Genomic DNA, 27,546 nt, shown 5'->3' on the forward strand with positions numbered 1-27,546 from the left:
AACTGAGGTTGGATATGCTTTGGTAAATACTTGATGAATGAAGAGGGGGAAAAATCATTCCAGGAAAGAAAATGGAAATTTAAAAAGGGAACTATAAGGAAAACATGTATTTCAGCCAGGCTTAGTGGTGCACCCTGGAGGCAGAGGCAGGCAGATCTATGTGAGTTCAAGGGTCTACAGAATGAGTTCCCAGACAGCAAGAGCTATGTAGTAAGAGAATGTCCTAAACAAAACAAAATCATATGTCTCCCATAGGTCCTACCCACAATGCCATGACTGTTAATCAGGTTTTACTTGGCTAGTAGTTCTCTCTGGTAACAAGGGAAATTGAACAGGTGTGAGAATATTTTTTATGAGAAATGGATATATACATTGGAAAAAATAACTGGAGAATAGTCTTCCTTAAATTTTATTTGGTGTCAGTTTTCTGAGGGTTTCTACTTAGTACAAGAAAGATAGATATTCACAGAAACAAAAGGAAAATAACTCAGTACAAGATTAAAAATACTTTTTTTTTTTTAAGATAAGGCCCCATGATGGAGCTCTGGCTATCCTGGAACTCACTCTGTAAACCAGGATGACCTTGAACTCACAGAGATTCTCCTGACTCTGTCCCCCAAGTGCTGGGATTAAAAGTATGTGCTACTATACCAAGCAGGAATTAAAATACTTTGAACTGGAGGGAAAGGATGACATAGTGTTTTCAGAACATTGTTTTGTTTTGATTTCTCATAATGTTTAATGGTATTATTAAAAATATCACCTTCGAGAGGCTGGAAAGACAGGTAGTGGTTAAGAGCACACATGCGTATACACCACTCACATGCATAATTATTTTTTTAAATAAAAAAATCACTGTGAAATAAAAATTTAATACTCCCACAATATATTTAAATGTTTTAAAAATAATATTTTAAATCTAATGATAAATTATTTTCAATTTGGGCAATTTGTTGAAAATAAGTTTATATATAATTTTAAAACTACCATACCAGTAAAACTTCTCCATTGTTAACCTATTTTATGTAGTTGGAAGGGTGCTAATGTCCTGTGAGTGATGAGTTAAAGAAAGTTCTTACTAGTCACCTCCTCTAAATACAAGCATGATTAACTGTCCAGAAAGTGGCCCCGTGAGAATTCTTCAAGCACCTCCTAAAAATCTCAGTGAGAGAGGCAAAAGATATTGAAGTTTTGAGCAGGGATTAATGGACGACGAGATGGAACAAGATGCTCTAAATACTGTAATTCACACAAGAAGAAACTGGTTCCCATTAGTAATCACGCAGCCATAAAATAGCCCTACTACTACCGTTTTTATCAACAAACACATCTCAAGCGGGGACCTCACCACTTGTCGATTGGTTACACAATTTAGCCTCAAGAACCCAGTTTTAACGGCAAAATTAGTGAGTGTGAAGTGCTCAACGGAAAGACCATCAACAGAACAATTTTAACGTGTCTCCAAGAAGTGAAAACACTGTCCTACAGAATCGGAACATTTTAGAGGGAAAGTTTACTCACTTTGACGGAGAAGTCAATGTCTGCCACCAGCTTGTCCTCTTTATCCTGATTAACTGGGCAGGGTGGAAGACTGGGGCTGAAAGCCATGAGGTCGGTCTTGGGTGGACCCTCTCCAGAGCACACCCTCTGTCTTCTCTGCTGGGAGTAGGACCAGCTCCCCACCGCGCTGGAGCACACCAGCACGGGCTTCCCAGACCCACATGCGCCCTCCGTGGGTGTCGTGGAGCACCTGAGTGCAAGGTACAGCAGCAGCGTGAGCACCAGCAGGCTGGACACCGCGCAGATGGCGACGATCAGATACACGTTGACATCCACAAGCGACGCCTCCCTGTGCGCAGAATCCACCAAAGCCCGCGATGGGGCCTTTGGCGTGTGCCCACTCTCCACCAGAGACACCAGCACGGTGGCTGTAGCTGTCAGCGCGGGCTCCCCGTGGTCCTTCACCAGGACCAACAGACGCTGTCGCGGTGCATCTGTCTCATCCAGGGCACGCGAGGTGCTGATCTCGCCGGTGTACAGACCCACCCGGAACGGAAGGCGCCCACTGCCCGCTGCCGACTGCAGCTCGTAAGACAGCCACGCATTGTAGCCAGAGTCCGCGTCCACAGCGCGCACCTTCGTCACCACGTGGCCCGCAGCCACCGTCCGTGACACCAGTTCGCTCACTGCGCTGCCCGCCTGAGGCCCCAGCAGCGCGGGCGCGTTGTCGTTCTCGTCCAGCACGAACACCTGCAGGGTGGCATTGCTGCCCAGCGCTGGCACACCAGCGTCCCGCGCGCTCACCTGGAACTGCAGCAGCTCCAGCTCCTCGTGGTCCAGGGGCTGCAGCGCGAACACCCGGCCGCTCTCCGCGTGCACGGACACGTAGCTCGACAGCCAGCGCTCGCCCACGCGCCGCTCCACCAGCGAGTAGGACACCAGCGCGTTCTCCTGCGCGTCCGCGTCCCCCGCGGACACCGTGAAGATGTGCGCGCCCGGCGGGTTGTTCTCCCTCACGAACACCGTGTACTCGGGCTGCGCGAACGCGGGCGCGTGGTCGTTCACGTCGGCCACCTCCACGGACACGCTGGCGGTGGCCCCCAGCGGGGGGGAGCCCCCGTCGCGCGCGGTCACCACCACCTCATAGGCCGCTGTGCTCTCGCGGTCCAGGGCGCTGTCCAGCATCAGCGAATAGTAGTTCTTGAAGGTGGACACCAGCCTGAAGGGCACCTGAGGACTCAGGGAGCAGCTCACCTGCCCGTTGGCTCCGGAGTCCCGGTCGGACACGCTGACCAGGGCGATGACGGTGCCAAGTGCAGCATTTTCCAGCACAGGGAGGGACAGCGACTTGATGACCAGTTCAGGCACATTATCATTGACGTCCACAATTTCAACTAGAACCGTGCAGTGATCTGTCATTGGGGGGGTCCCCTTGTCTGCCGCCTCTACCTGGATTTCAAAAGATTTCGTTTCCTCGAAATCTATGTTGCCTTTCACAGTGATGCGTCCATCGAGCGGGTCCAGGTGGAACTTAGACAAGACCTCAGCTGACGTATCCGTGTGGAAAGAATACACGATGTCCTTATTCACTCCTTCATCCAAATCTGAGGCGTTAACTTCCACGACCGCTGTGCCATTTGGCGCATTTTCGGATAGCCTGACTCTGTAGAGCGTCCTGCCAAATGCTGGGGCGTTGTCGTTCACATCTAGAACAGTGATCTTCACCTGAGTGATGCCAGTGAGCTCGGGTCTCCCACCGTCAACCGCCGTTATCAGTAGATGATGCTCAGCAACGTCCTCTCGATTTAAAAGTTTTTTCAACACGAGCCCCAGGGATTTAATTTCCTCGTCTTTTCTTTTGACGTCCAAAGTAAAATACTCGCTGGAGTTAAGACTGTACGTCAACAAAGAATTTGCTCCAATATCTGCATCTGATGCGCCCTCTAGCGAAAACCGAGAGCCAAGCTGTCGAGATTCAGAAATAAACAGATTCTTTGTGGTCGCAGGGAACACGGGCGGGTTGTCGTTAATGTCCCTCACCTCCACCTCCACGTGGAAAACCTGCAGCGGACGGTCCACGATCACCTCCAGGTGGATGCTGCACTCCGCGCTCCGCCCGCACAGCTCCTCCCGGTCGATCCGAGAATTCACGAACAGAATGCCATTCTGCAGATTCACCTCCAGAAGGTCCCCGCGGTCCTTGGACGCCACCCTGAACAGGCGGGGCACCAGCTCCGCCAGCTCCAGCCCCAGGTCCTGCGCGATGCGGCCCACGAAGGTGCCGTGCTTGGCCTCCTCGGGGACGGAGTAGTGGAGCTGGCCGCTGCCTGCCTCCCAGGCTGCCAGGAGGAGAAACCAGAGCAGCAGACGCTGATCTTCTCTCCAAGAAAACACCATCGCAAGCCTCTTCCGAATATTTGGTTGCTCTCACACCGTCCCAATTTTTCTTAAATACTTTCAGTTTCTTATTCTTCACATCTTAAACGCCTTCCCGTTAGCGTTTTTTCCGAGACAGTGACGAAAAGGATCGCGTGAATGTGTAATACTCGCTGCGTTTCCTTTATGAAGGAACTTGTGGCGGACAGCGACACCAAGTGGCTAAATGTGTAAGTATTTAATGTTCTCTTTTTTTTCCTTATATGCCTAATATAAACTGTCTCAACATTTGTATTTTGACCTGTGATTTTCTTCAAGTAGTCATCCAAGTGTTTGTTTCATCAAAATATAGTCTTACAAGTTCATTCTCCAGTTCATTAGTAATGAGCTTCCTGTATGGTGGTCACACTGTTCCGTTTCTCTCAACAGTTTCCCCATTTAAAATTTTCACAACAATCTTCTAAGATGAATTTTAATATGATTCACTGTTTACAAGTACATAAAGACTAAACAAGTTCAAAGGGCTTTAATCGATGTTGTCTGAATGAAATCTTCAATCAAGATGCCAGACATCTTATAGAAAGATGAGTCTTTGATATTTGTGACAATGAAGGTATAAGGCATGAAAATGGGTGATAAATGTGTGCGTGTTTACAAATAGGTGTTTTAATATAATTCTGACAATTGCCAACTTACTTGGAAACAGGCTCATTTGCATTATTAATTGAGAACATTTGTAAATCACCATCATGTTCTTTATTCATCCATTATAGGGCAAGTGCTTTTCCCCTGAGCTATCCCCCTAATCTAAAATCATTTCTTTTTTAAAGATTTTATGTGTATGAGTGGTTTGCCTGCATATATATGTGTGTAAGCTTAGTGCCTAAGGGGTCCAACTGTAGGTATAGATGGTTGTGAGCCACCATGTGGCTGATAGGAACCAAACTCATGTCCTCTGTAAGAGCAGCGAGTAATTTCTGAGCAGTATGTATGTAAGAATCATTCATAGATATCACTATGTTGGCACACTGATGATCGTACTTTAGATGATTAATTTGAAAATGAAATACAAATTTAGGAGATGTCTTTGAAAACCTATGTATGCTTGATTGTATTCAAGGACTATGTTGTTGAAAATAGGATGTTACTTATAAATTGGTAACAGCTAGACTCTAGTACTGATCATATGCAGGTAAAGGTAACACTGAAGGAACACTGAGTTTAAAAGACTGGGCCAGTGTGTAGATAAGTGTCACTGAATATTACTTAGACAAGGAAAGTGAACCTCAGACTGAGAAACCCATGGGAGTTTATCAGGCAACAGATTATGGCTCTCGGAAATCTAGGAACATTTAAATACAAGTTTTAAAGCTCATCACTTGACAATAGTTAGAAATACAGTGGTCAGGCTTTGAGTAGCACAGACTCCATCTGACCATTCTGCAACCCAGCATTCATGGAGAGGTGAGTAGCTAAGTGAAATGGTTTTTCCAAAAAAAGAGGATATTTCTCACCTTCAAGGTATTTTTTCCCTCTGTAAAGCCCAGATGAACTTTTATCCTTAACTGTTTGTTTGTCTTTGTTTTTGTTTTATTTTTTGTTTGTTTGTTTGTTTGGTTGGTTGGTTGGTTGGTTGGTTGTTTTTGAGACAGGGTTTCTCTGTGTAGCCCAGGCTGTGCTGGAACCCGCTCTGTAGACCAGGCTGACCTTGAACTCAGAGATCCATCTACCTCTGCCTCCTGAGTTCTGGGATTAATGGCATGTGCCACTACTGCCCGGCAAACTTATCTTATTTTCAGGAAATATGTACTCTGCATTAAGAGACTTATCAACTCTGAGAATGAAAGGTTTCCTATAGGAGTGGAGTCTCCTGAAAGCCCGAGACACACCCACCAAACTGCCAACTCCGATAGAAGCAGATCCCTGCTGAAATGGACAGCCTAAGCTATGCTTGTGGCTAAAATCACTTAGTGGAAATAATACATTTAAATCAACATGCATGTGAAGCCACTGATAGGCAGCAAATAATAAATGCCAGAAACCCATTTTAGATGGTTGTCTCACCCAAATACATCTTCCTTTGGATAAAATAAATCCTTCACAAGTATGCCATTTACTGACCAAGCCCCATGTTTTAAATACCCACTGCAGGATTTTCCAGTGAAAATGTTTGGAGGAATTTTAATCCAGCAACATGGCTGCTCTGGCAAGGAATCCCATCCAAAGACCTCCTAGATCTATGTGATCTGGCTAGGATTCAGGCACACTCTAAATAACAGTATGATATGGCTGGAATATAGACAGGCCCTTAGTATACACCTTTAATCCCAAACAATTAAAGTAAGGTTGATAGAAGGAAGCAGCCATGTTTAAAAGAGACATCTAATTGAAAGGCAGACAAAATGATGAATCAGAGAAATAACTGACAAAACGAGTCAGAGATAGGACATGCTCAAGTCTCACTGGAACAGGACAGGAAAGAGAGGCTACTTAAAGGCAACACATAGAGAGAGGGAGTTTTTTAATGGGACAGTTTTACAGAGACAGGTTGCAGAGGGAACAAGATAGACACAGATGAAGACAGAATGAGCCAGAGAATAAGAAGGAGCCAGAAGATTAAAACAGATTTCCAGAATTAGTTTGAGACCAAGCAAAACAATTCAGTCAGAAGTGAGAGAAGCCAGTTTGAATCAGTCAGCTTGGAGAGGAGTTTAGGCCAGAACAGCTGAGTTGAACCAGCCAGAAAGAGTTCAGAATGAGCTAGAAAGGCTTAGGAATGGTTCTCATCTCATCCCTCTCATCTGAGGAAATAAAAACATTTACAAAATGCTGCCATCCAAGCCAGGCCTGGCATTTTGGGAAAACTCTAGTTTCACAAGGAACAAGCATGCTAACCAGATATAAGAGCATGATGAGAAGTGTAAACAGGCTAAGAGTGAGAAGTCAGCATCTTCACAAAAGGAAACTTAATAATGTTGACACTGGGATGGTGGCTGTTGAACCCTAGCACAAAGACGAGGTCACAATGCTCCTCACTTACACAAAGAAAAGGAAAAGATGGAGATGCTTGAAAGTTTAAAGAGCAAATCTGGGAAATGTCTAGAGTATAAATGATATTACTCTAAGCAGACTCTGAAAAGATGAATAGAAAACAGTGTTTAGAAATGTCCTAAAGTTGAAATCATTCAAGTTTTCTAATTTTGACTTTTTTGGTTGTTGTTGTTTTCTTGTTTTGTCTTGTTGTTTTGTTTTTTTCAAAGCTAGATCTCACTATGTAGCTCTGGCTGCCCTGGACTCACTATGTAGACCAGGCTGACCTTGAGCTCACAGAGATCCGCCTGCCTCTGCCTCCCAAGTGCTGGGATTAAAGGTGTGTGCCACTACTCCAGCTCTGATTTTGGCTTTTAAGTTTTTGAAAGGAGAACATCTAGGAGTGATATTGAGTTATTATGCTTTGGGGCCAGTGGGATGGCTCATCCGGTAAAGCTCTCACCTTGCAAACCTGGTAACCTGCCTTTGTGTGGGTAACCTGCAACCCGCATAAAGGCAGAGAGTCAACTACACAAAGTTGTCCCTTGCGGTCCACACACACTGTAGGAATACAACCACACACTGACATGATGCACACACAATAAATAAATAAATAAATAAATATTAGCTTTTCCTGGTTTCTATCAATAATTCATGATCCAGTTACTCACACAGAGACTTAGTATTAAACCTATCAAAATGAGAATCTTTAAGAGAATTGTTTTGCTTGCAAGAATGTGATGTCTTACTGCACAAGTATCTCACGACAGCACAATGACATAAAAATATACGCTTAGATAATAAACAGGAATCATAAACAATACAGAAATAGTGACATTCTTAGCAGGAAAAAAATTTAGCCTACCTTTCCTAAGTATTCTGGCTCTAAGGGTGGCTGTCTCTCTTCTGCCGATTCTGGACCTTGGGATAAGCTGGGGCTGAAGGCCATGAGGTCGGTCTTGGGCGGGCCCTCTCCAGAACACACCCTCTGCCTCCTCTGCTGCGAGTAGGACCAGCTCCCCACCGCGCTGGAGCACACCAGCACGGGCTTCCCCGGCCCGCACGCGCCCTCCGTGGGCGCCGCTGAGCAGCGCAGCGCGGTGTAGAGCAGCAGCATGAGCACCAGCAGGCTAGACACCGCGCAGATGGCGACGATCAGGTACACGTTGACGGTCACCAGCGACGCCTTTTGGCCAGCAGCATCTACCAAGGCCCTTGATGAGGCTTTTGGAGCCTGATTGTTCTCAACCAGAGAAACCAGCACTGTGACTGTTGCGGTCAGCGAAGGCTCCCCGTGGTCCTTCACCAGCACTATCAGGCGCTGGCGCGCAGCATCCGCTTCATCCAAGGCGCGCGTGGTGCTGATCTCTCCCGTGTACAACCCCACGCGGAACGGGCTGCGCACGCCACCTGTCTGGGGCTGCAGCTCATAAGACAGCCACGCATTGTAGCCAGAGTCCGCGTCCACCGCGCGCACCTTCGTCACCACGTGGCCCACAGCCACCGTCCGTGACACCAGTTCGCTCACTGCGCTGCCCGCCTGAGGCCCCAGCAGCGCGGGCGCGTTGTCGTTCTCGTCCAGCACGAACACCTGCAGGGTGGCATTGCTGCCCAGCGCTGGCACACCAGCGTCCCGCGCGCTCACCTGGAACTGCAGCAGCTCCAGCTCCTCGTGGTCCAGAGGCTGCAGCGCGAACACCCGGCCGCTCTCCGCGTGCACGGACACGTAGCTCGACAGCCAGCGCTCGCCCACGCGCCGCTCCACCAGCGAGTAGGACACCAGCGCGTTCTCCTGCGCGTCCGCGTCCGCCGCGGACACCGTGAAGATGTGCGCGCCCGGCGGGTTGTTCTCCCTCACGAACACCGTGTACTCGGGCTGCGCGAACGCGGGCGCGTGGTCGTTCACGTCGGCCACCTCCACGGACACGCTGGCGGTGGCCCCCAGCGGGGGGGAGCCCCCGTCGCGCGCGGTCACCACCACCTCATAGGCCGCTGTGCTCTCGCGGTCCAGGGCGCTGTCCAGCACCAGCGAATAGTAATTCTTGAAGGTGGACACCAGCCTGAAGGGCACCTGAGGACTCAGGGAGCAGCTCACCTGCCCATTGGCTCCGGAGTCCCGGTCGGACACGCTGACCAGGGCGATGACGGTGCCCAGCGGAGCGTCCTCTTGGACAGGGAGCGAGAGAGACTTTATTGAGACTTCTGGTGTGTTGTCATTGATATCCACAAGTTTTACTGAAATTTTACAATGTCCCGACATGGAAGGGGTTCCCTTGTCAGACGCAATGACCTGGATTTCATAGGACGTCCTTTCTTCATAATCCAGGTCCCCCTTGGTTCTGATCTCCCCTGAGTTGGGGTCTATTTGGAACTTTGTGCGTGTGATGGAAGAGGCGTCACTACTTAGTGAATACACAATCTCACTGTTTGACCCCTCGTCGGCATCAGACGCGTTTAATTTCATCACCAAGGTTCCGCTCGCAGTGTTCTCTAACAACTGTACTCTGTAAACTGGTTGGGGAAACCTGGGTTCGTTGTCGTTCACATCTAACACCTTAATGAGGATCTGAACGGTTCCCGTGAGCTCGGGCTTGCCCCCATCAGTAGCCACAAGCAACAGATTCACCTCAGCATTGTCCTCTCTGTCCAGAGATTTCCCCAGCACAAGGAACAGCGATTGGCTTAGTTCGTCATTGGTTTGTACGTCTAGAAAGAAAAACTCACTGGGGCTGAGCTTGTAGGACAGAAGAGCGTTTGTTCCTATGTCTGCATCCGATGCTCCCTCTAAAGGAAACCGCGAGTCAAGCACCCTCAATTCGTGAAAATGGATCGTTTTTTCTGTCGCTGGGAACACGGGCGGGTTGTCGTTAATGTCCCTCACCTCCACCTCCACGTGGAAAACCTGCAGCGGACGGTCCACGATCACCTCCAGGTGGATGCTGCACTCCGCGCTCCGCCCGCACAGCTCCTCCCGGTCGATCCGAGAATTCACGAACAGAATGCCATTCTGCAGATTCACCTCCAGAAGGTCCCCGCGGTCCTTGGACGCCACCCTGAACAGGCGGGGCACCAGCTCCGCCAGCTCCAGCCCCAGGTCCTGCGCGATGCGGCCCACGAAGGTGCCGTGCTTGGCCTCCTCGGGGACGGAGTAGTGGAGCTGGCCGCTGCCTGCCTCCCAGCCTGCCAGGAGGAGAAGCCAGAGCAGCAGACACCGCCTGATCTCTGGGCCCCCTCTCAAAGAAGGCATCACTTCCAGTCCTCCGTGAGTTGGTTAAATTAAATGATCATGTTCTTCTTTTTAAAAAGAAAAAAAAAGAAAGAAAGAAATAGTGTAACACCTGCTCAAATCCTGCTGCTTCTCCTGCCGTTTTATCTGGAGTAACAAAGAGGCTCTGGGTATTTTCCTTCCTAGAGAACTCTCTCTAGCAGACAGCGACACCCTGTGGCTAAGCCGGTTCGGTAACTTTACCATATTAACTGTAAATCTGTAAATGTGAGCTTACCGTATTAACTGTAAATGTAAAGATTACCTATTAAATTCACGCGTAAACTTCAGAGGCGTTCAGTAATTTCACAGTGTTGCAAATTTTTCTCTTGTAAAGCTAAAAAATTATATCCGTTAGACACCAACTCCAGTTTCTCCCGGCCTTGCCCCTGGTAACCACCGTTCTACTTTCTGTTTCTCTTTAAGTTTCCCTGTCGTATAAGTGAAATATAGAGGATCTGTTGAGGTTTGTTGCTTCCAGGTTGAGTTCTTTGTTTTGCTCCGAGGCTGTCCTTTTCAACTTAACATAATGCTCTGAAGGTTAATCTGCGGTGTAGCATGTTACAGGAGTTCTTTCTTTTTTAATGCTGAATGATTCCAATTGTGTATACACACTGCATTTTTTTTTTGTGTGTCCATTCAATCACCCCTAGACATTTGGGTTCTTCTGGCTCTTGGTTCTTGTAAATAGAGTTGATGCCAACACAGAGATACAAATGTCTCTTGAGACCATGGTCTCAATTTTTTTTCGTAATACTATATTTTTAGTATGTCTTCAAAACAAGCACATCAGAATCAATGGGTACTTTTGTTCGTTGAAAATATGTTTAAGTACACTTTCATTGTTTATATTTTTGAGTTTTTAATTGTTTGCCAGTTACATTAATTTTGCATATATTTTAGGGTTATTCTCTTTTCTACTTATATTTCAATTTTCATGCAAGAAGAATAAATTGATTTCTAGCTGGGCAAGGTGACACATGCCTGTAATCCCAGCACTTGGGGAGACAGAGGCAGGAGGATCACTGTGATTTCAAGGCCAGTTTGGTCTACAAAGAGAGTCCAGGACAGTCAGGGATACACAGAGAAATTCTGTCTCAAAAAAAAATTCCCCACAACAACAAAAAGAAAAAACTGATTTCTTTTTAGTGTTAGTTAATTGTGAGTATCTTTATTTATTAAATTTTTAGTTGGCTCCTTAATGTGCAAAATTATGAAACTCAAATAAAGATGGTGTTGTTTGAAATGAATGAAAGAATGTCAGTTAACAAAGCGCATATGAAGTTAGAAACTTGTTCCTTTGTGTATATCAAAAATTTTGCTTTTAGCTTTCTTTGAAAACAAATGAACTTCAAATTTTCAGAGTCTGTTAAAAACAGCAATGAAAGATAGATTTTCCTGGAGCTAGAATCATTAATAATTTTACTCTGAGTTAGTTAGATATGGTGGTTCATAGCTTTAATCCTAGGACTTGGGAGGCAGAGGCAGGTGGATTTCTGAGTTTGAACCCAGCCTGGCCTACAAAGCTAATTCCAAGACAACCCCAGCTAAACAACAACAAATGTCTTGAAACACTAATAATAGCAATAATAACTTTTCTCTGGGTCCCGTGTCTTAAGGTTATTTCACTTATTCACTTTTGCAGTAACATGAGTGCAACTGGAGATAACTATATTCAGAAAACAAATTAAGTCAATTTCAGAAAGAAAAAGATCTCATGTGTTCTCTCAATTATGGTTCCTAGATCTGACATAGATACATAAAATTAGACATAAATACACACAAACATGTCATACATATAACATATATTATATATGATGAAAGTAGAAACAAAACTGTCTAGAGGAACAAAGGGGACTGGTGGAATGAAGAACAATGAGAAAAGATAAAGGGAGTATGGGGGAATAGACTCAATGTGCATCATATACCTGTATAAAATGCCCTTACATAAAACAGTACTATGTATAATAAATATACACAATGAAATTCTTGAAAAAAAATAGAGGTGAAATAATGCGTTTCATTAAAATTGTCTTGGAAAAAATATTGAAATATTCTGAGTGGGGCAAGAACACCAGCTACCAATAGAAAATCCATTCGTCTTCATGTTTAATATTAAATCACAAAATCACTCCATATTTATGTTTCTCCTCTGTTCTATAATAATGTTCCATAAGCTATAGCCACTTTCTAAATTTAAAAGACCTTTGGGGTTATCAAAGGATGTTGGGTTCTACTCATAATTTTTTGATTAATTATTCAGTAAAGTACTCTGAGATAACTGCATATTCAGTCTATCCTAATTCCTTTATTTAACTTTAAGCATGTAGTTGTTTTGCCTGAATGTATATTTGTGCACCATATGCATGCCTGGTGCTCACAATCCAGAAGAGGGCACTGGATCTCCTGGAACTAGAGTCACAAATGGCTGTGAACCACCATGTGGGTTCTGGGACTCAAACCTGGGACTTCTGGGAGAGCAGCAAGAGCTCTTAATCACTGAGACATCCCTTCAGCCCATAATATATAAGCTTTTTAATATAATGAGTTATGTCAATTGTAGCCTCAAATGCCAACCTTGTTCAGGTTTTTCTCTCTTAAATAAAAGCAATATTGTTTCTCTTCTACTTACAATTTTTCAGTTTGGTCTCAAAAAATTCTTTCTGTCCCTCTCAATTGTTTTATCTTTTTTTTTTTTTTTTTTTTCTGAGACAAGAGTTTCTCTGTGTAATCCTGGCCATCCTGGAACTTACTCTGTAGACCAGGGTGACCTTGAACTCAGTGATCTACCTGCCTTTGCCTCCCATGTGCTGCGATTAAAGGTGTGCAGCACCATTGCCTGGCTGTTTTATCATTTCAAATGCCCTTTGAAAGCATTTTCCATGGACTTATTTCAGTGTGATTCTTCAGCTGTTGTGATGAGAATCACAGTTGTCTAAGAGTTATTTACATAAAGAAAGAACTTGTAATATGTTTTGTTTCTAGGAATTTTAAGCACGGTTGGCATCATGTTCCTGTTTTGTTTTTGTTTTTTTTAATTCAATTATTACTGTGAACAGGATAAAATGTCTTCTTGAGGCCAGGGACCTTAACTATTGATATTGCTGTGTGCTTAGGGGTCTGTGTAGGCATAAGGTATTGTGCAATTCAAGTGCTGATTCCTGTATCTCCCATATCTGGTTGCAATCCTTGTTCTGAGAATCTCCTGTCTCAATGTTGCATAAACACTGCTCCCCAACTGTCCCCTGGTATGTCAATAAAACCGCTTACAGTCATTCACTGAGTAGGAGAGAGACTAGGATTAGATTTCCTGACAGCCAGGGGAAGAGGAGTTAGAGGAGGAAGCAGGAGATTCAGCCACCAGAGAGGTCCAGATGACATCAAATGAAAGAGCTGGAACTAGAAAGGCATCAACATGCAAGTACCTCTAGGATTTATGCTGGGGGTGGTGGTGGGGGAGGAAGCCAAATTAGCTTAGAGGGTTAAGAATAGATTACTAACTGCTCAGTTCTTGTGCTGTGAAACTTGTTTAAATAATATAAAAGAGTCTCGATAATTTGTGGGACAACCAGGCTAAGAGAGAAACTGAGAAACAAGCAGTTTTGTAAAAATAACTAATAGTTCTATTGCAGGTATTTTCATATGCTGTGCGGTCAGTGTGTACTTGCTGAATGAATGTTGTTGAGTACTGTATGTTTCTATAAAGACAATGTTCACATATTACCAATGAATGTAACAACAGAAATATAATAAGGTAAATGAGGAAGAAATTTTTATTCATCATTCCTGAATCTATTCTTATCAACTGTATGATCCTACAAGGTTTATTGCACATATAGAGAAAACTGGAAGGTTTTTCTAGCATTATTATTCCATAATTATTTTTTAGTTATTTTTTCCCAAAGACTGGGTACAGTAATATTAATATTTGGAAAGTTGCAGAAACATGCTTCAGGTCTATGTCTTACAATGCTCTAAACAACATTTCTGCCAACTTATCATTCAAGCTCCAGAAACTTAGCTATCATTTAAATTTTTCATAGAATAATTTACAAGGTTCTTAAAGGTTTTAACATAACTACATCATTTCTCCTTTCCCTTTTCTCCCTTCAAACCTTCCTGTACACCCTCCCTTGTTCTTTTTTATGGCTTATTTTTTCTTAATTATTTGTGTGTGTGTGTGTGTGTATGTGTGTGTGTGTGTGTGCCTAAATACAGCCTGCTCAGTCTGTATAGTATATCTTGTATATATGTTTTCAGAGCTGACCATTGGGTATTGGATAACGAGTTGGTGTGCTCTTCTCTGGGGGAAACTATATCTCCTGCACTCAGCATTCCTACGCTGTCTGTAGTTCTTTGTCTAGGCTTGAGACCTCCTGAGATTCCTTTCTTTCATGTTAGCACATCTACCGGTGTTGTTTTTATGTGGGGGAGGAGGGATTTTAAGGGACATTTCAGTATGTTTGTTAGGATTTTTTGCCAACAAGATGCATTCTTTTAATATCTAACTTCCGAGTTGAATGTAAGAAGTAAAGCATTATGTTAGAGACCATGGAGATGGCTCAGTTGGTAAAGAGCATTATCATGCAAGCAAGAGGACCTGAGTTCAAATCCGTAGCATCCACATGCACAGCCAGCCTAGCCAAAACAATGATCTGCCTGACTCAAAACAAAAGGGTCACAGTAATTGAGGAAGATCACTAACATTAACTACTGACCTCCACATCTGCAGGCACAGGTGAGCACACACATACACACACACACACACACACACACACACATACACACCCCTCTGCCTATCTCTCTGTCTCTGTCTCTGATTCTCTGTATCTGTCTCTCTGTCTCACACCACACACACAAAGAAACACACAAATTTAACAAACGCTTGACTAAAGGGTTAAAAAAACAGAGACCTAAATTAAACGTGTATCAGTTACTTGTTTAAACTGCTGTAAAACACTGCTTCATGTGTCACTCATGATCTCATTACTGATAAACATAATGATTTTGAATCAAACTTTGAAGATACCGATGTTCCTCATCTGAACAACTGGTATAAATAATTTCCTTTTCAGCCAGGTGGTGGCACACACCTTTTATCCCAGCACTCAGGAGGCAGAGGCAGGTGGATCTCTGAGCTCAAGGCCAGCCTGGTCTACAGAGTGAGCTCCAGGACAGCCAGGGCTACACAGAGAAACTCTGCCTCGAAAAACAACAAAAACAAAACAAATTTCCCTTTCAATTTTTTTGTATTTCTACATTCATTTCTAGAATAAATCACTTTCTCTTGCTTTTTTATTTTGTATTTTAAACAGTGTTTAGATTTTGATTTCTGCAAAGTTCTTCCACTGAAAGCAACTTTAAGGATTTAGTCAAATGCAATGGACTGTAATAGAACAAGCAAATTTAAAAAGAAAACAAAACAGTAATTATCCTAAACTTAGTTCTTCTTGGCCTCAACAACTTCATCTGTTAAGGGAGTAAAGTTTCACCTAATAAAATATCAGAAGGAATAAAAGAAAAGAAAAGAAAGTTTGGGGACATTAGCAAATAAACAGGAGGTGCTCACTAAGTACCTCTTGACTGGATTGCCCAAGACACAAGCCCACGCGGTACTTGTTCTTTTAAACCAGGGGGAGGTGCCAGGAAACCATTGGATATTGTAAATGTGGAAATTATAATACCATCAGCAAATATACCTTAAACCGCAGTGCCTAAAATTATCATTGATTTCCCACTTTGGAGTTCAGCAACGTAGAGAGAGGGAGCAGATGGTTTCTGTGACTTTGCCTACAGTTATTTGTGCGGAGCAAGACACTTCCCAAGAGTGGACAGCCCGTGTTAAAGGTCACCAGCACTGCCGGTCTAGCGTTTGTGCGGCCCTCGTTTCCATTCCCAACACCGCCACTCCCCGAAACTAACACTGACGGTGCTGAGATGTTTAAAAGTATTCTGCCGTGTAAACAAAAGAATAGAGCAGTTTTCATTTACATGGCTTGTTTCCTAGCTCCATCGTGCAACTGCACATGCTAGAGTCTTTGCAAGGGCAAAGTGCCAAACGTCATTGAACACTCTGAGTACATTCTAAGTGCCATTTAAAGAACGGCTTAAAAATAAAGTGAAACGTAAGAAGAAGTTTGAAGCCATAGCTCAAATTTGGACTTACATTACCAGAAAGGTCTGAATTTACTTCTGGATGGTCACTTCTTTCCGATATGTTCAAACCTGGAGATAAGCCAGGGCTGAAGGCCATGAGGTCGGTCTTGGGCGGGCCCTCTCCAGAACACACCCTCTGCCTCCTCTGCTGCGAGTAGGACCAGCTCCCCACCGCGCTGGAGCACACCAGCACGGGCTTCCCCGGAGCACAGGCTCCCTCGGTGGGCGCCGCTGAGCAGCGCAGCGCGGTGTACAGCAGCAGCGTGAGCACCAGCAGGCTGGACACCGCGCAGATGGCGACGATCAGGTACACGTTGACGGTCAGCAGCGACGCCTGAGAGCCCACTGCACCGGTTAACACAGGCAGAGACGCTTTCTGAATCGGACCACTCTCTACCAGAGACACCAACACGGTAGCGGTAGAGGTCAGCGCGGGCTCCCCGTGGTCCTTCACCAGCACCAACAGGCGCTGGCGTGGAGCATCTGTCTCATCCAGGGCACGCGTGGTGCTGATCTCACCCGTGTACAGACCCACGCGAAAGGGGCTGCGCACGCCACCTGTCTGGGGCTGCAGCTCATAAGACAGCCACGCATTGTAGCCAGAGTCCGCGTCCACAGCGCGCACCTTCGTCACCACGTGGCCCGCACCCACCGTCCGTGACACCAGTTCGCTCACTGCGCTGCCCGCCTGAGGCCCCAGCAGCGCGGGCGCATTGTCGTTCTCGTCCAGCACGAACACCTGCAGGGTGGCATTGCTGCCCAGCGCTGGCACACCAGCGTCCCGCGCGCTCACCTGGAACTGCAGCAGCTCCAGCTCCTCGTGGTCCAGGGGCTGCAGCGCGAACACCCGGCCGCTCTCCGCGTGCACGGACACGTAGCTCGACAGCCAGCGCTCGCCCACGCGCCGCTCCACCAGCGAGTAGGACACCAGCGCGTTCTCCTGCGCGTCCGCGTCCGCCGCGGACACCGTGAAGATGTGCGCGCCCGGCGGGTTGTTCTCCCTCACGAACACCGTGTACTCGGGCTGCGCGAACGCGGGCGCGTGGTCGTTCACGTCGGCCACCTCCACGGACACGCTGGCGGTGGCCCCCAGCGGGGGGGAGCCCCCGTCGCGCGCGGTCACCACCACCTCATAGGCCGCTGTGCTCTCGCGGTCCAGGGCGCTGTCCAGCACCAGCGAATAGTAATTCTTGAAGGTGGACACCAGCCTGAAGGGCACCTGAGGACTCAGGGAGCAGCTCACCTGCCCATTGGCTCCGGAGTCCCGGTCGGACACGCTGACCAGGGCGATGACGGTGCCCAGCGGAGCGTCCTCTTTGATGGGCAAAGACAAGGACGTGATCGCCAGCTCAGGAGCGTTGTCGTTTATATCCGCCACTTTCACCAAAACCTTGCAGTGATTTGACATCGGCGGAGTCCCTTTATCAACTGCCTTTACTTGAATTTCATAGATTTTTGTTTTTTCATAATCCAGGTCACCAACCACTCTAATTTCTCCTGAAACAGGATCCAGTTTGAATTTTTCTCGAATGTCAAGAGAAACGTCCTTGCCAAAGGAAAACACGACTTCGCCGTTTACACCTTCATCAGCGTCAGAGGCATTTAGCGTGGTCACTAATGTCCCGTTGGCCGTAGATTCCACTAACTGCGCCCTGTAGACCGCCTGGTCAAACAGTGGGGCGTTGTCATTAACGTCCAGCACGGTAATCCGCAGCCGAACTGTCCCCTCCAGCTCTGGCTTGCCCCCGTCGGTGGCTGTCAGTAATAAGTGAAGCTCAGGTGTTTCTTCTCTATCCAAAGATTTTCTCAGTTCAAGCGAAAGGGATTGACTGAGCTCGTCCGTTGTCTCTACCTTCAGAGTAAAGTAATCAGTGGGGCTCAGCGTGTAAGTGAGAAGTGAGTTGGCACCAATGTCTGCGTCCTCAGCGCCCTCTAGTGGAAACCGTGAATCTAGTTGTCTATTTTCAGGAATAAATATCCTTTGTTCTGAGTCTTTGAAAACCGGTGCGTTATCATTAATATCTTTAACCTTCACCTCCACGTGGAAAATCTGCAGCGGACGGTCCACGATCACCTCCAGGTGGATGCTGCACTCCGCGCTCCGCCCGCACAGCTCCTCCCGGTCGATCCGAGAATTCACGAACAGAATGCCATTCTGCAGATTCACCTCCAGAAGGTCCCCGCGGTCCTTGGACGCCACCCTGAACAGGCGGGGCACCAGCTCCGCCAGCTCCAGCCCCAGGTCCTGCGCGATGCGGCCCACGAAGGTGCCGTGCTTGGCCTCCTCGGGGACGGAGTAGTGGAGCTGGCCGCTGCCTGCCTCCCAGCCTGCCAGGAGCAGGAGCGACAGCAGCAGCAGGCGCCGGGCTCTCAGGCCTCGGAGCCTGGAAAACAGCATCTCAGAAGTACTGCGCCTTTCGTAGTACTGTCACTCCAAGATCATACTTTGCAACTTCATGTTTTCAGTCATTTGTCTCCTCACCATTTTTGTCTTTTCTCGGCTGGTGACGAAATGAAGCTTCCTCCCTTTTCATCAGTGCCTTCTTTTCCAGCCCCTTGACTTTGTGGTATACAGCGACACCATGTGGTTAACGTGGATTTTACATGCAATAATAGTCCAATATATCTGAATTGCAATTCATTAATAAATAGAAAACCTTTGAAAAATCAATAGCTCATAAAAATATCAGAAGAATATTTTAGAATAGAAAATACAAAACCATCATAAAGTGTTCTGTATTGTCACATAATCTTGTTTACTGCAAAGTGTAACCACACTGTAACCACTACATGAATATAAGAAATAGGTCTGCAATCCTTTAGGGTTGAGGGATCCATGGAGCATCTATTCCAGGAAACAGCCTCCCTCCCTTAAGTTGATTACCATCTATAGATGCTCAAGTTCTTTACATAAAACGGTATGGAACTCATACATGACTTATGCATGTCCTCCAAATCACTTTATATAACCTCAGAATTATTTACAATATCTAAGGATATATAAAAATTTAAACAACTGTTATACTGAATTGCTTAAGTAAATCCTTCTCGTGTTCATCACAATTATAACGTTTTTTTTTTCAAAAATTTCTGTCCATATTTGGTTATACTCATGAAACCTATTGATCTAGAGGATTGTACAGAGTTCTTAGTGTAGGCCTAAACATGAAAATGCGCACATCTCCACAGACCTATTATACAGCACTCTTTTCTCCAAAGTGATAAGAAACTGTAAAGTAACAACAAGCCACTTTAATGTCTCTGAAAATTGTCTCAAGGGTATAAAATTCTTTATTCAAATTCAGTTACTTCAGTTAATTATCGAAAGATGGCCCAGCAGTTAAGAGAACTGGATGCGCTCTTCCGAAGGACCTGGTTTTAATTTCCAGCATCCACATGGTGGCTAAAAATTGTCTATAACTCCTGTTCGGGGGCGGGGGAATGCATCCTCACACAGACATATACACAGGTAAAACACCAATGCACGTAGAAATGAAAATAAGTAAATAATTTTTTTTAAAAAATATGTACTTTACAACTGAACTACATGGCTAGCCTTACAAAGAAAAAAAGCCTGAAATAAGGCAGAGAACAGAACTTGTATGCTTAAAAGTGAAACATCTTATACCTTAAATATGAACCCAAATGAGACTAACAGCTACTTTCCAGAAAGATTAGTATAAGCTAGAAGGCAATGTAATAACAATCTCTGTTTGCAGGAAAGAAGTGTCAATAAACTATTCAGCATAACTGTATTTCAAATATAAAGTACAATGAAGGTATGCCCATATGAAAAAAAATGCAATAGGCAGAATAAAATCCCAATTGAAAAAAAGAATTTTTTAAAAAATAATAATAAGTAAGCTAAAAGGCAGAAAGAAATTGCATGAGAGAGAAAGTAGCCTAAAATAAATACAAAACAGAACCACATAGACATTCAAAACCATAACAAAATATTCAGCTTTTGTCACTCTGTCCTGAGAGAAGAAAAGAGAAAGAGATTGGTAAGGTATTCAAATAAGCAAAATAGTGAAATAAGTAAACATCAAACAGTCAAATCCAAATTCAGAATAAATCCAAACAGTCAAAACCAAGCACATGACAGGCATATTTCTGTGATCAAAAGACAAAGGATATCATATACACACATCTGGAAAATAATTTCACTGTAATTTCAGTGAATTCTTGGAAGAAACTAGAAACAGAGAAGCATTACAATATTTTTAAATTGTTTAGTGAAAAGAGCTATCAACTTATAAGTCGAGATGCACCAAGAGATTCATTCCCAAATGAAAGAAAAATGAAGACATTTTCATATGACTGCAAATTGTGGTAATTTGTTGTTGGCACACCTATGTTTAAGTAACCATGAGAAGGTGTCTAAGCAGGAAAGAAAACATGAAAGAAGTTATCTTGAAAGATCAAGAAAGAATAAGAAGCTGAGTGTGGTGGCCTACACCTTTAATCTTAGCACTCAGGAGGCAGAGACAGGTAGATATCTGACTTTGAAACCACTGTGGTCTACAAAGCAAGTTCCAGGACAGTCAGGGCTACACAGAGAAACCCTGTCCTGAAAATAGAGAGAGAGAGAAATACAGTAAAAATATGTGCAATACAACAAAAATGCCTTGGCTTTCTAAACTATGTTTGGTAGTCATAGCACTCTTATGAAATTTTAAATTAATATAGAGGAAATAATCAAGGCAATGACATTATTGGTATATAAAGGCAGAGGACTGCAAAGGAGGTAAATATTCTAAATTTCAAGTAACTGTTAAAATAATGACACATTTCATAACAATTTTATTAGTAAACTGATAAGATGCACGTATGATATAAAAACATAAATATAGAAACTAATATGATCCATACAGAAATGAGACATCAAAGAACTAAAAGTAAATACAAATGTAATTCAAAGATAGATTCAACAGGGCTAGGGAGCTCGCTCAGTAGTTAGAAACACTTACCATGCAAGTTTGAGAACCTGAATTTAAATCCACAGAAGCCATGGAAAAACCCAGAGGCAGCACCACATGACCACCTAACCTTCCATATGTAGTGATGGACAAGGCATCCTTCTCTAAACAAGGTGGAAGGTAAGACTGACACACAAGTTTGTTCTCCAACCTCCACACACACACACACACACACACACACACACACCAAAAAGTAATCAAGAATATGTTTTGTTGGCAGATGGGTAGATATAGATCAATTGAAAAATAGTATAAGACCAAGCAAATTTTGACAAAGGTGCAAAAGCAACCAACTTCACAAGACAGCCTTTCCATACAGAGTATTGGATAGGGGAGCTGGAGGGGAAGTATGGGATGAATATGACCAAGATACACTGTACACATGTTATGAAATTAAAGAAGGAATAAACAGTTCTCAAAAACTGTCTAAGAAATATTGTTTAAGCAACTGGATCTTCAAAGGCAAAAAACACCCCCATAAAGAAAACAAATATGGCACTGTATAAATGGCTCAGAAGTTAAGGCCAGTGGCTTTCTATTGTAGGTTAAATATATAGCATCTCCATGGTGGGTTACAGTCTGTGACTCCAGTTCCAGGGGATCCACTGCCCTCTTCTAGCCTCCTAGGAGACAGCAGATACACACAAGTGGCATACAGACACACATGCAGCCAAATATCCGTACACATAAAATTAAGTGGTTAAAACAAACAAAAACCTCATCACAATACTCGCATATTGTACTAAGGTTAATTCCAGTTGTGTCACAAACTTAATAGTAATACATAAAATTCTAAGACTCTTCCAAACAAAAATATACACAAGGCAATGTCTAGATGTCTAGATCTGAAGCCGGATGAAAATTCTCTGACTCGACACCAGAAGCTTACTGTGTAAAAGGAAACCGTGAGAAAGTAAACTTTAAAGTGAGTTTTTTACATTTTACTCTGTAAAAATTCCTTAAAAGATGGGAGCACAGCTAAAATGTAAGAAACAATGTTTTGAGGTACACATCTAACAAAGCACTTGTAACTAGAACATATGTGTGTGTGTGTGTATGTGTGTGTGTATGTGTGTGTGTATGTGTGTGTTAACACTCATACTCAATATACACACTCTCTTAGCTGGAGAAGTAAAAAGTCTTGTCCAGAGCAGAAAGACAAAGGGAAGCGTAAAAGCAACACACCCTCCAAAAGCTTAGGGATCAATTTTGGAGCCAACAAAAAGTATGTAAGAGCCATAGGATATTGGGTGACTACAAGTGAACATCTTCTAGACACATCAGGGTAGCTGCATATATGAACTCACAATGTTTGCAACATCAGGAACAAGCTGAAGCCAGACTAAACTCCAACGTGGATATGAGTGTCCTGGAATTTACTGTGTAGAACAGGCTGGCCTCAAACCTCATCCAGCAGCCCCTGCTTCCCAAGTTCTGGGATTCAACTCATGCACCACCCCTTCCAGCCCAGATGTTTTTAAAAAGCACAAGTGGTCAAAAAGTGCCTTTAAGTATAGTCCGAAATACCTAGCCATAAAGAAAATACAAAGTATAACTAGTTTGAGATGCTACCTCCCCTCTGTCAGAATGACTGTTGCCAAGAAACGCTGGTAAAGATGTTGGGGGAAAGGAACCCTTGTTCACTCTTGGTGCAAGGGCAAAGTAGTACAACCATTTAGGTCAGCAGTATGGCAGCTTCTCAAAAAACTAAAAATGGAAGTACCATATGATCAAGATATACTGTTGCTGCGCATAGACCCAAAGGAATCCGTAAGCTACCAGAAACAAACATATCTGCATATGCCTAATCATTGGTTGATGTACCATTCACGATGGCTAGAACCTGGAATCAGCCTAGGTGCCTGTCAACTGAGTGAATGGATGATAAAAATGAAATACGTGCACACTATGTATTTTACTCATCTGTAAAGAAAAGCGAAATTGGAGAACCTGCAGGAAATGGATGGATCTGAAAAGCATGATGCTAAGGGAAGTGATCCAAACACAGAAAGACAGAAACTACACGTTCTCTTTCATATTCAGATTCTACCTTGTGAATATAAATTATGTGTTTACGTATATAAACCGGTATAATGGTGGGTAAAGCCTAAAAAAAGAAAAATAGGAAGGAGAACAAGAAAGGGTTAGAACAATGTGAAGGAAAGGGGGGATGGTAGAGTACATGTGATGTGAGACTGGAAAGGAGTATGGGTAGAGCGGCAAGGAGGAAGTGGAAGGGGTGAGAGTGAGAGACTTGAGGGAGGTGGGCAACCCACTAAAACACTTTGTTGAAATGCTAAGGTGCGCTCCAACACCCAGTACTAGTTAAAAATAAACAAACAAGTAAAAACTCAGCAGTAGCAGGGGAGTTTAGAAAATGACAAGAAGGGATATTTTACCAAAGGAAATTTGAGTCTTGCAAAGACACATGAAAATATTTCAGTGCTGGTAGCTACCGAGCTACCAGGGATACAACTTAGAATTACAATAAGGTATCAAACGCACCTTTCAAAATAGTGGTAGAAAAAATGGGGGAAACACAAAGCGTTAGTGAAAAATGAGGAAAAAATAGATGTGTTGGATAATGTGTGTTTGTCTGTTTGTTTTTGCCAGCTTGACACAAACTAGAGTCCTCTGAGAAGAGGAGATCCTAACTGAGAAAATATCTCCACCAGAGTGTCCTGTATGCAAGCTTGTGGGGTGCTCTCTTGATTAAGTATTGATTTTGGAGATCCCAGTCCACTGTTGGCAGGGCTGCCCCTTGGCAAGTAATTCTGGGTTGGATAAAAAGGCAGGCTGAGCAAGCCATGTTGAGAAATACAGTAAGTAGTGTCCCTCCATGGCCTCTGCTTCAATTTCTGTCTCCAGGTTCCTGCCTTGAGTTCCTTCCTGATGTCCCTTCATGATGGACTGTAAGCTGTAAGATGAAATAAATCCTTGCTTCCACAAGTTGCTTTTGGTCAGTAGAAATGTAGCTAGAACACTAGAATACTCTACATTGCTAATGTATATAAAATACTACAGGCCTTCAGGAGGGGAAAAACATGGTAACTTCAGAAGAAAAAAAAATAGAGAGAAAAGGAGGAAGAAAGGAAGGAAGGAAGGAAGGAAGGAAGGAAGGAAGGAAGGAAAGAAGGAAGGAAGGAAGGAAGATGGGTGCACAGGAAATGATTTAATCACTGAAGTGCTTAGTGCACAAACATGGAAACCTTAGTTTGGATCTTCATGACTTGTATAAAACCCTGGCAGGCATTGGTAACACTAGTACTGAGAGGCTTCTTGGGGGGGGGGGGGTAGAGACAGGCAGATCACCAGAGCTTGCTAGACAGCTTATGAGAGATCTTCCCTCAAAACCAAGCAAACAAGGTGGTATGCTAGTGAAAAAGCACTAGACATCAGCCGCTGTCTTCCACATACATCCACACATACACACATACACACACACACATGCACATACCCACATTAATGCCTACATATATTATACCAACACACATGAAAAAGAAAGACAATGAAGAAATTAAGTATGGTGATGCATATCTGCAGTCCCAGCGTGGAACATACAGAAGGAAGAGGAGCCAAAGTTGAAGGTCATCTTTGACTACATAGTGAATTCAAGGCCAGCCTGGGACATGTAAAACCATGACACAGAAAGGAGGGGAAGGAGGAGACAAGTGAGAGACAGAGAGAGAGAGAGAGAGAGAGAGAGAGAGAGAGAGAGAGAGAAAGACAATTACACACTCTCATATGCTCCATTAACTGTACTCTAGAATTTTCATCCAAAAGAATTTTTAAATTTTTGCTACATAAAAACTTTACCCATACATTGGCAGAAGTTTATTTATGGTATCCAAATCTGAAAGCACCACATCTATCTTTTAATGAGTGAATGGTAAAACTTAACTGTGGAAAATTCCTGTTTATTATATTCTATAATAAACAGGAAGGTAACACTTATATACAACAAGCTTGACATAGTTCCAGACAATTAAGCAGACCACAGAAACTAATCTCAAAAGGCTACATGCTATATGATTATATTCATATGTCATTCTTAAGATGACACCATTTTAGAAATAGAACAGATTCATGGATACAGTAATTAAGGAAGAAGTAAGTTTGGGAAGGGGCTTTGGGCATAAAAGGGCATATGAAAGACCTTTGGAGATGAGGAAACTATATTGTGACTACATCAATGTCTATATCATAGATGTGATATTGTATTTGTAATTGGGCAGGATGTTACCACAAATAGAGATCAAGTAAGAGATATATGAAATTATGATGTCTTATAACTGTATATAAATCTGTATTATATCAAATAAAAACATCATTGTAGGGGATGGAGAAACCCATTGGTTAATACCATGCACTGCTCTTGCACAGGACGAAAGTTCAGATTTCAGCACCAACACAAGTTGGTTCATGAAGGCCTGTAACTTCATCTCTAGAGATCCGATGCCCTCTTCTGGATTCCATGGACACCTGCACTCATATCTATACATTCCTACCTCACCTAAAATCAACACAGAAACAACCTGAAAAATTCTTACAGAAGCCCGAGGAAATAAAGGTTTTTAAATGACATTCCAACTAAACATATTTTAAATATTTTCACCATCCAGAAATAATAAGTGTTTGAGAATATAAATATGTTTAACATGATTTAAACAATACAGGATATATATATATGCATTATGATTTAATATGAAATTTTTTCATATGCTTACATTGTTGAAAGCTTTGGTCCCAAGCTAATGGTGCTATTTTATGAGGTGTTAAACAGTTTAGGTTGTGGGGGCCTGGTTGGAGGAGGTAGGTTACTGATGTCTCCTCTCCCTACCCCATTCTGGCTGCCTTAATGTTGCCAGATTTCTTCTGCCATGCCTTTCCTCCATGGTGGTTCTGTCTGATCATGGACCTAAAAGCAGTGGAGTAAACTGACCCTTGCTAGAAACTGTTGCAATCCCAAGCCAAAATGAACCTTTCATCACTTGAATTTTTTTGTGTCAAGTGTTTTGTGACAGTAATGGAAATTCTAATACAGCATTATGAAAACATTATATATAAGCTCCATAATATATACAATTTTTGTATTTCATATACCTGTTAAAAATAAATTTTAAAAATAAAAATACAGCTTCAGTGAGAAAGTTCTTTGGGGTTTTACCTCTCCTAATGCAACCCCTTCTCTTCTTCATGAAGCATCACACGTAGTCTTGAATGGTGGCAGCCCAGTTCCCTCTCTTGAACCTGGAGCAAAGATTTAAACAAAGATTCTGCATCTTCTAGGTGTCTAGGAGACATCTGAAGAAGTCAATCGAGGTACCTTTTCATTTGTAAGTCTGTAAGTCCAGATAAAAGTATTGTTAGACACTGCTCCTGAAGGCTACAAGGTGGCTTACAAACCCACGAAACCTGGAAAACCGACTCAGTGTCTTAGTCAGTGTTCTATTGCTGTGAAGAGCACCACAGCCAAGGCAACTATTATAAGAGAAATCATTTAGTACGGGGCTTGCCTACAGTTTCAGAGATTGGGTCTATTATCTATCCTATCTATTATCTATCCTATTATCTATCCTTGCATGGCAGCATGCAAGCGGGTGCTGGAACACTGTCTGAGAGTTCTGAATCCTGCTCCATAGGCAGAGAGAGAGACTCTGGGGTTGGCATGAGCTTTTGAAACCTCAAAACCTCACTTCCTCCTACAAGGCCACATAGACTAATCCTTTTACTATTAAACTGAGCCACTCCTGGTGACTAAGCATTCAAATATATGAGCCTATGGGGACCATTTTTACTCAAACCACCACTCTGTGTGTGGATATATACAGTACTAAGCTAAGATACAGTCTCTTTGGGAAAATAGGACATTCAAAATTAGCCACATGTATGCTGAAACTTGAAGAGAGATATAAATGCCCAGGTAAGGACCTGAGAAGAGGCCACCAAGATGGCCCAGCAAGTAAAGACATTACCACACAAGCATGTCAACCTGAATTTCATCCAAAGAAACCACACAAAGATATAAAGAAAGAGCCAACTCCACAAAGTTGCCTCTTGCCTCTAAATGCAAAATTTGACATATGTGCCTCCCATAATAATGATAATAAATACACAAAAAATAAATCTTAAGAAGATACCAGTCTTTAACATTGGAATGATCTGTGCATGTATAACAAGATTATATACAATTATGCCAACATCTGTTGTGATTTAGGTCTGTTTCCTGATTCACCAAAC

At 43.6% G+C, this 27,546-nt stretch overlaps 1 protein-coding gene and 1 long non-coding RNA gene across 4 annotated transcripts in view; one reads left to right on the forward strand and one right to left on the reverse strand.

Annotated features, from left to right (window-relative positions):
• LOC110543938 (protocadherin alpha-C2) overlaps positions 1 to 18,871 on the reverse strand; it is a 221,863-nt gene extending 202,992 nt beyond the window's left edge. Inside the window, exon 1 of one of the 3 annotated variants that reach the window (XM_060377407.1) lies at positions 16,338 to 18,871. In XM_060377407.1, the coding sequence (XP_060233390.1) occupies positions 16,338 to 18,725 (2,388 nt within the window). In that variant the 5' untranslated portion in view covers positions 18,726 to 18,871. Of the gene's footprint in view, positions 1 to 1,521; positions 4,015 to 7,771; positions 10,285 to 16,337 lie in introns of those variants that run through there. The other 2 variants (XM_060377411.1, XM_060377412.1) reach the window with 2 other exon arrangements.
• The window catches only part of LOC132652337 (uncharacterized), an 83,256-nt gene that overhangs the window by 11,138 nt on the left and 44,572 nt on the right, over positions 1 to 27,546 (forward strand). The gene's annotated exons all lie outside the window — the stretch shown is intronic.

This window comes from Meriones unguiculatus, chromosome 2, assembly GCF_030254825.1.
Source record: "Meriones unguiculatus strain TT.TT164.6M chromosome 2, Bangor_MerUng_6.1, whole genome shotgun sequence".
NCBI lineage: Eukaryota > Metazoa > Chordata > Mammalia > Rodentia > Muridae > Meriones > Meriones unguiculatus.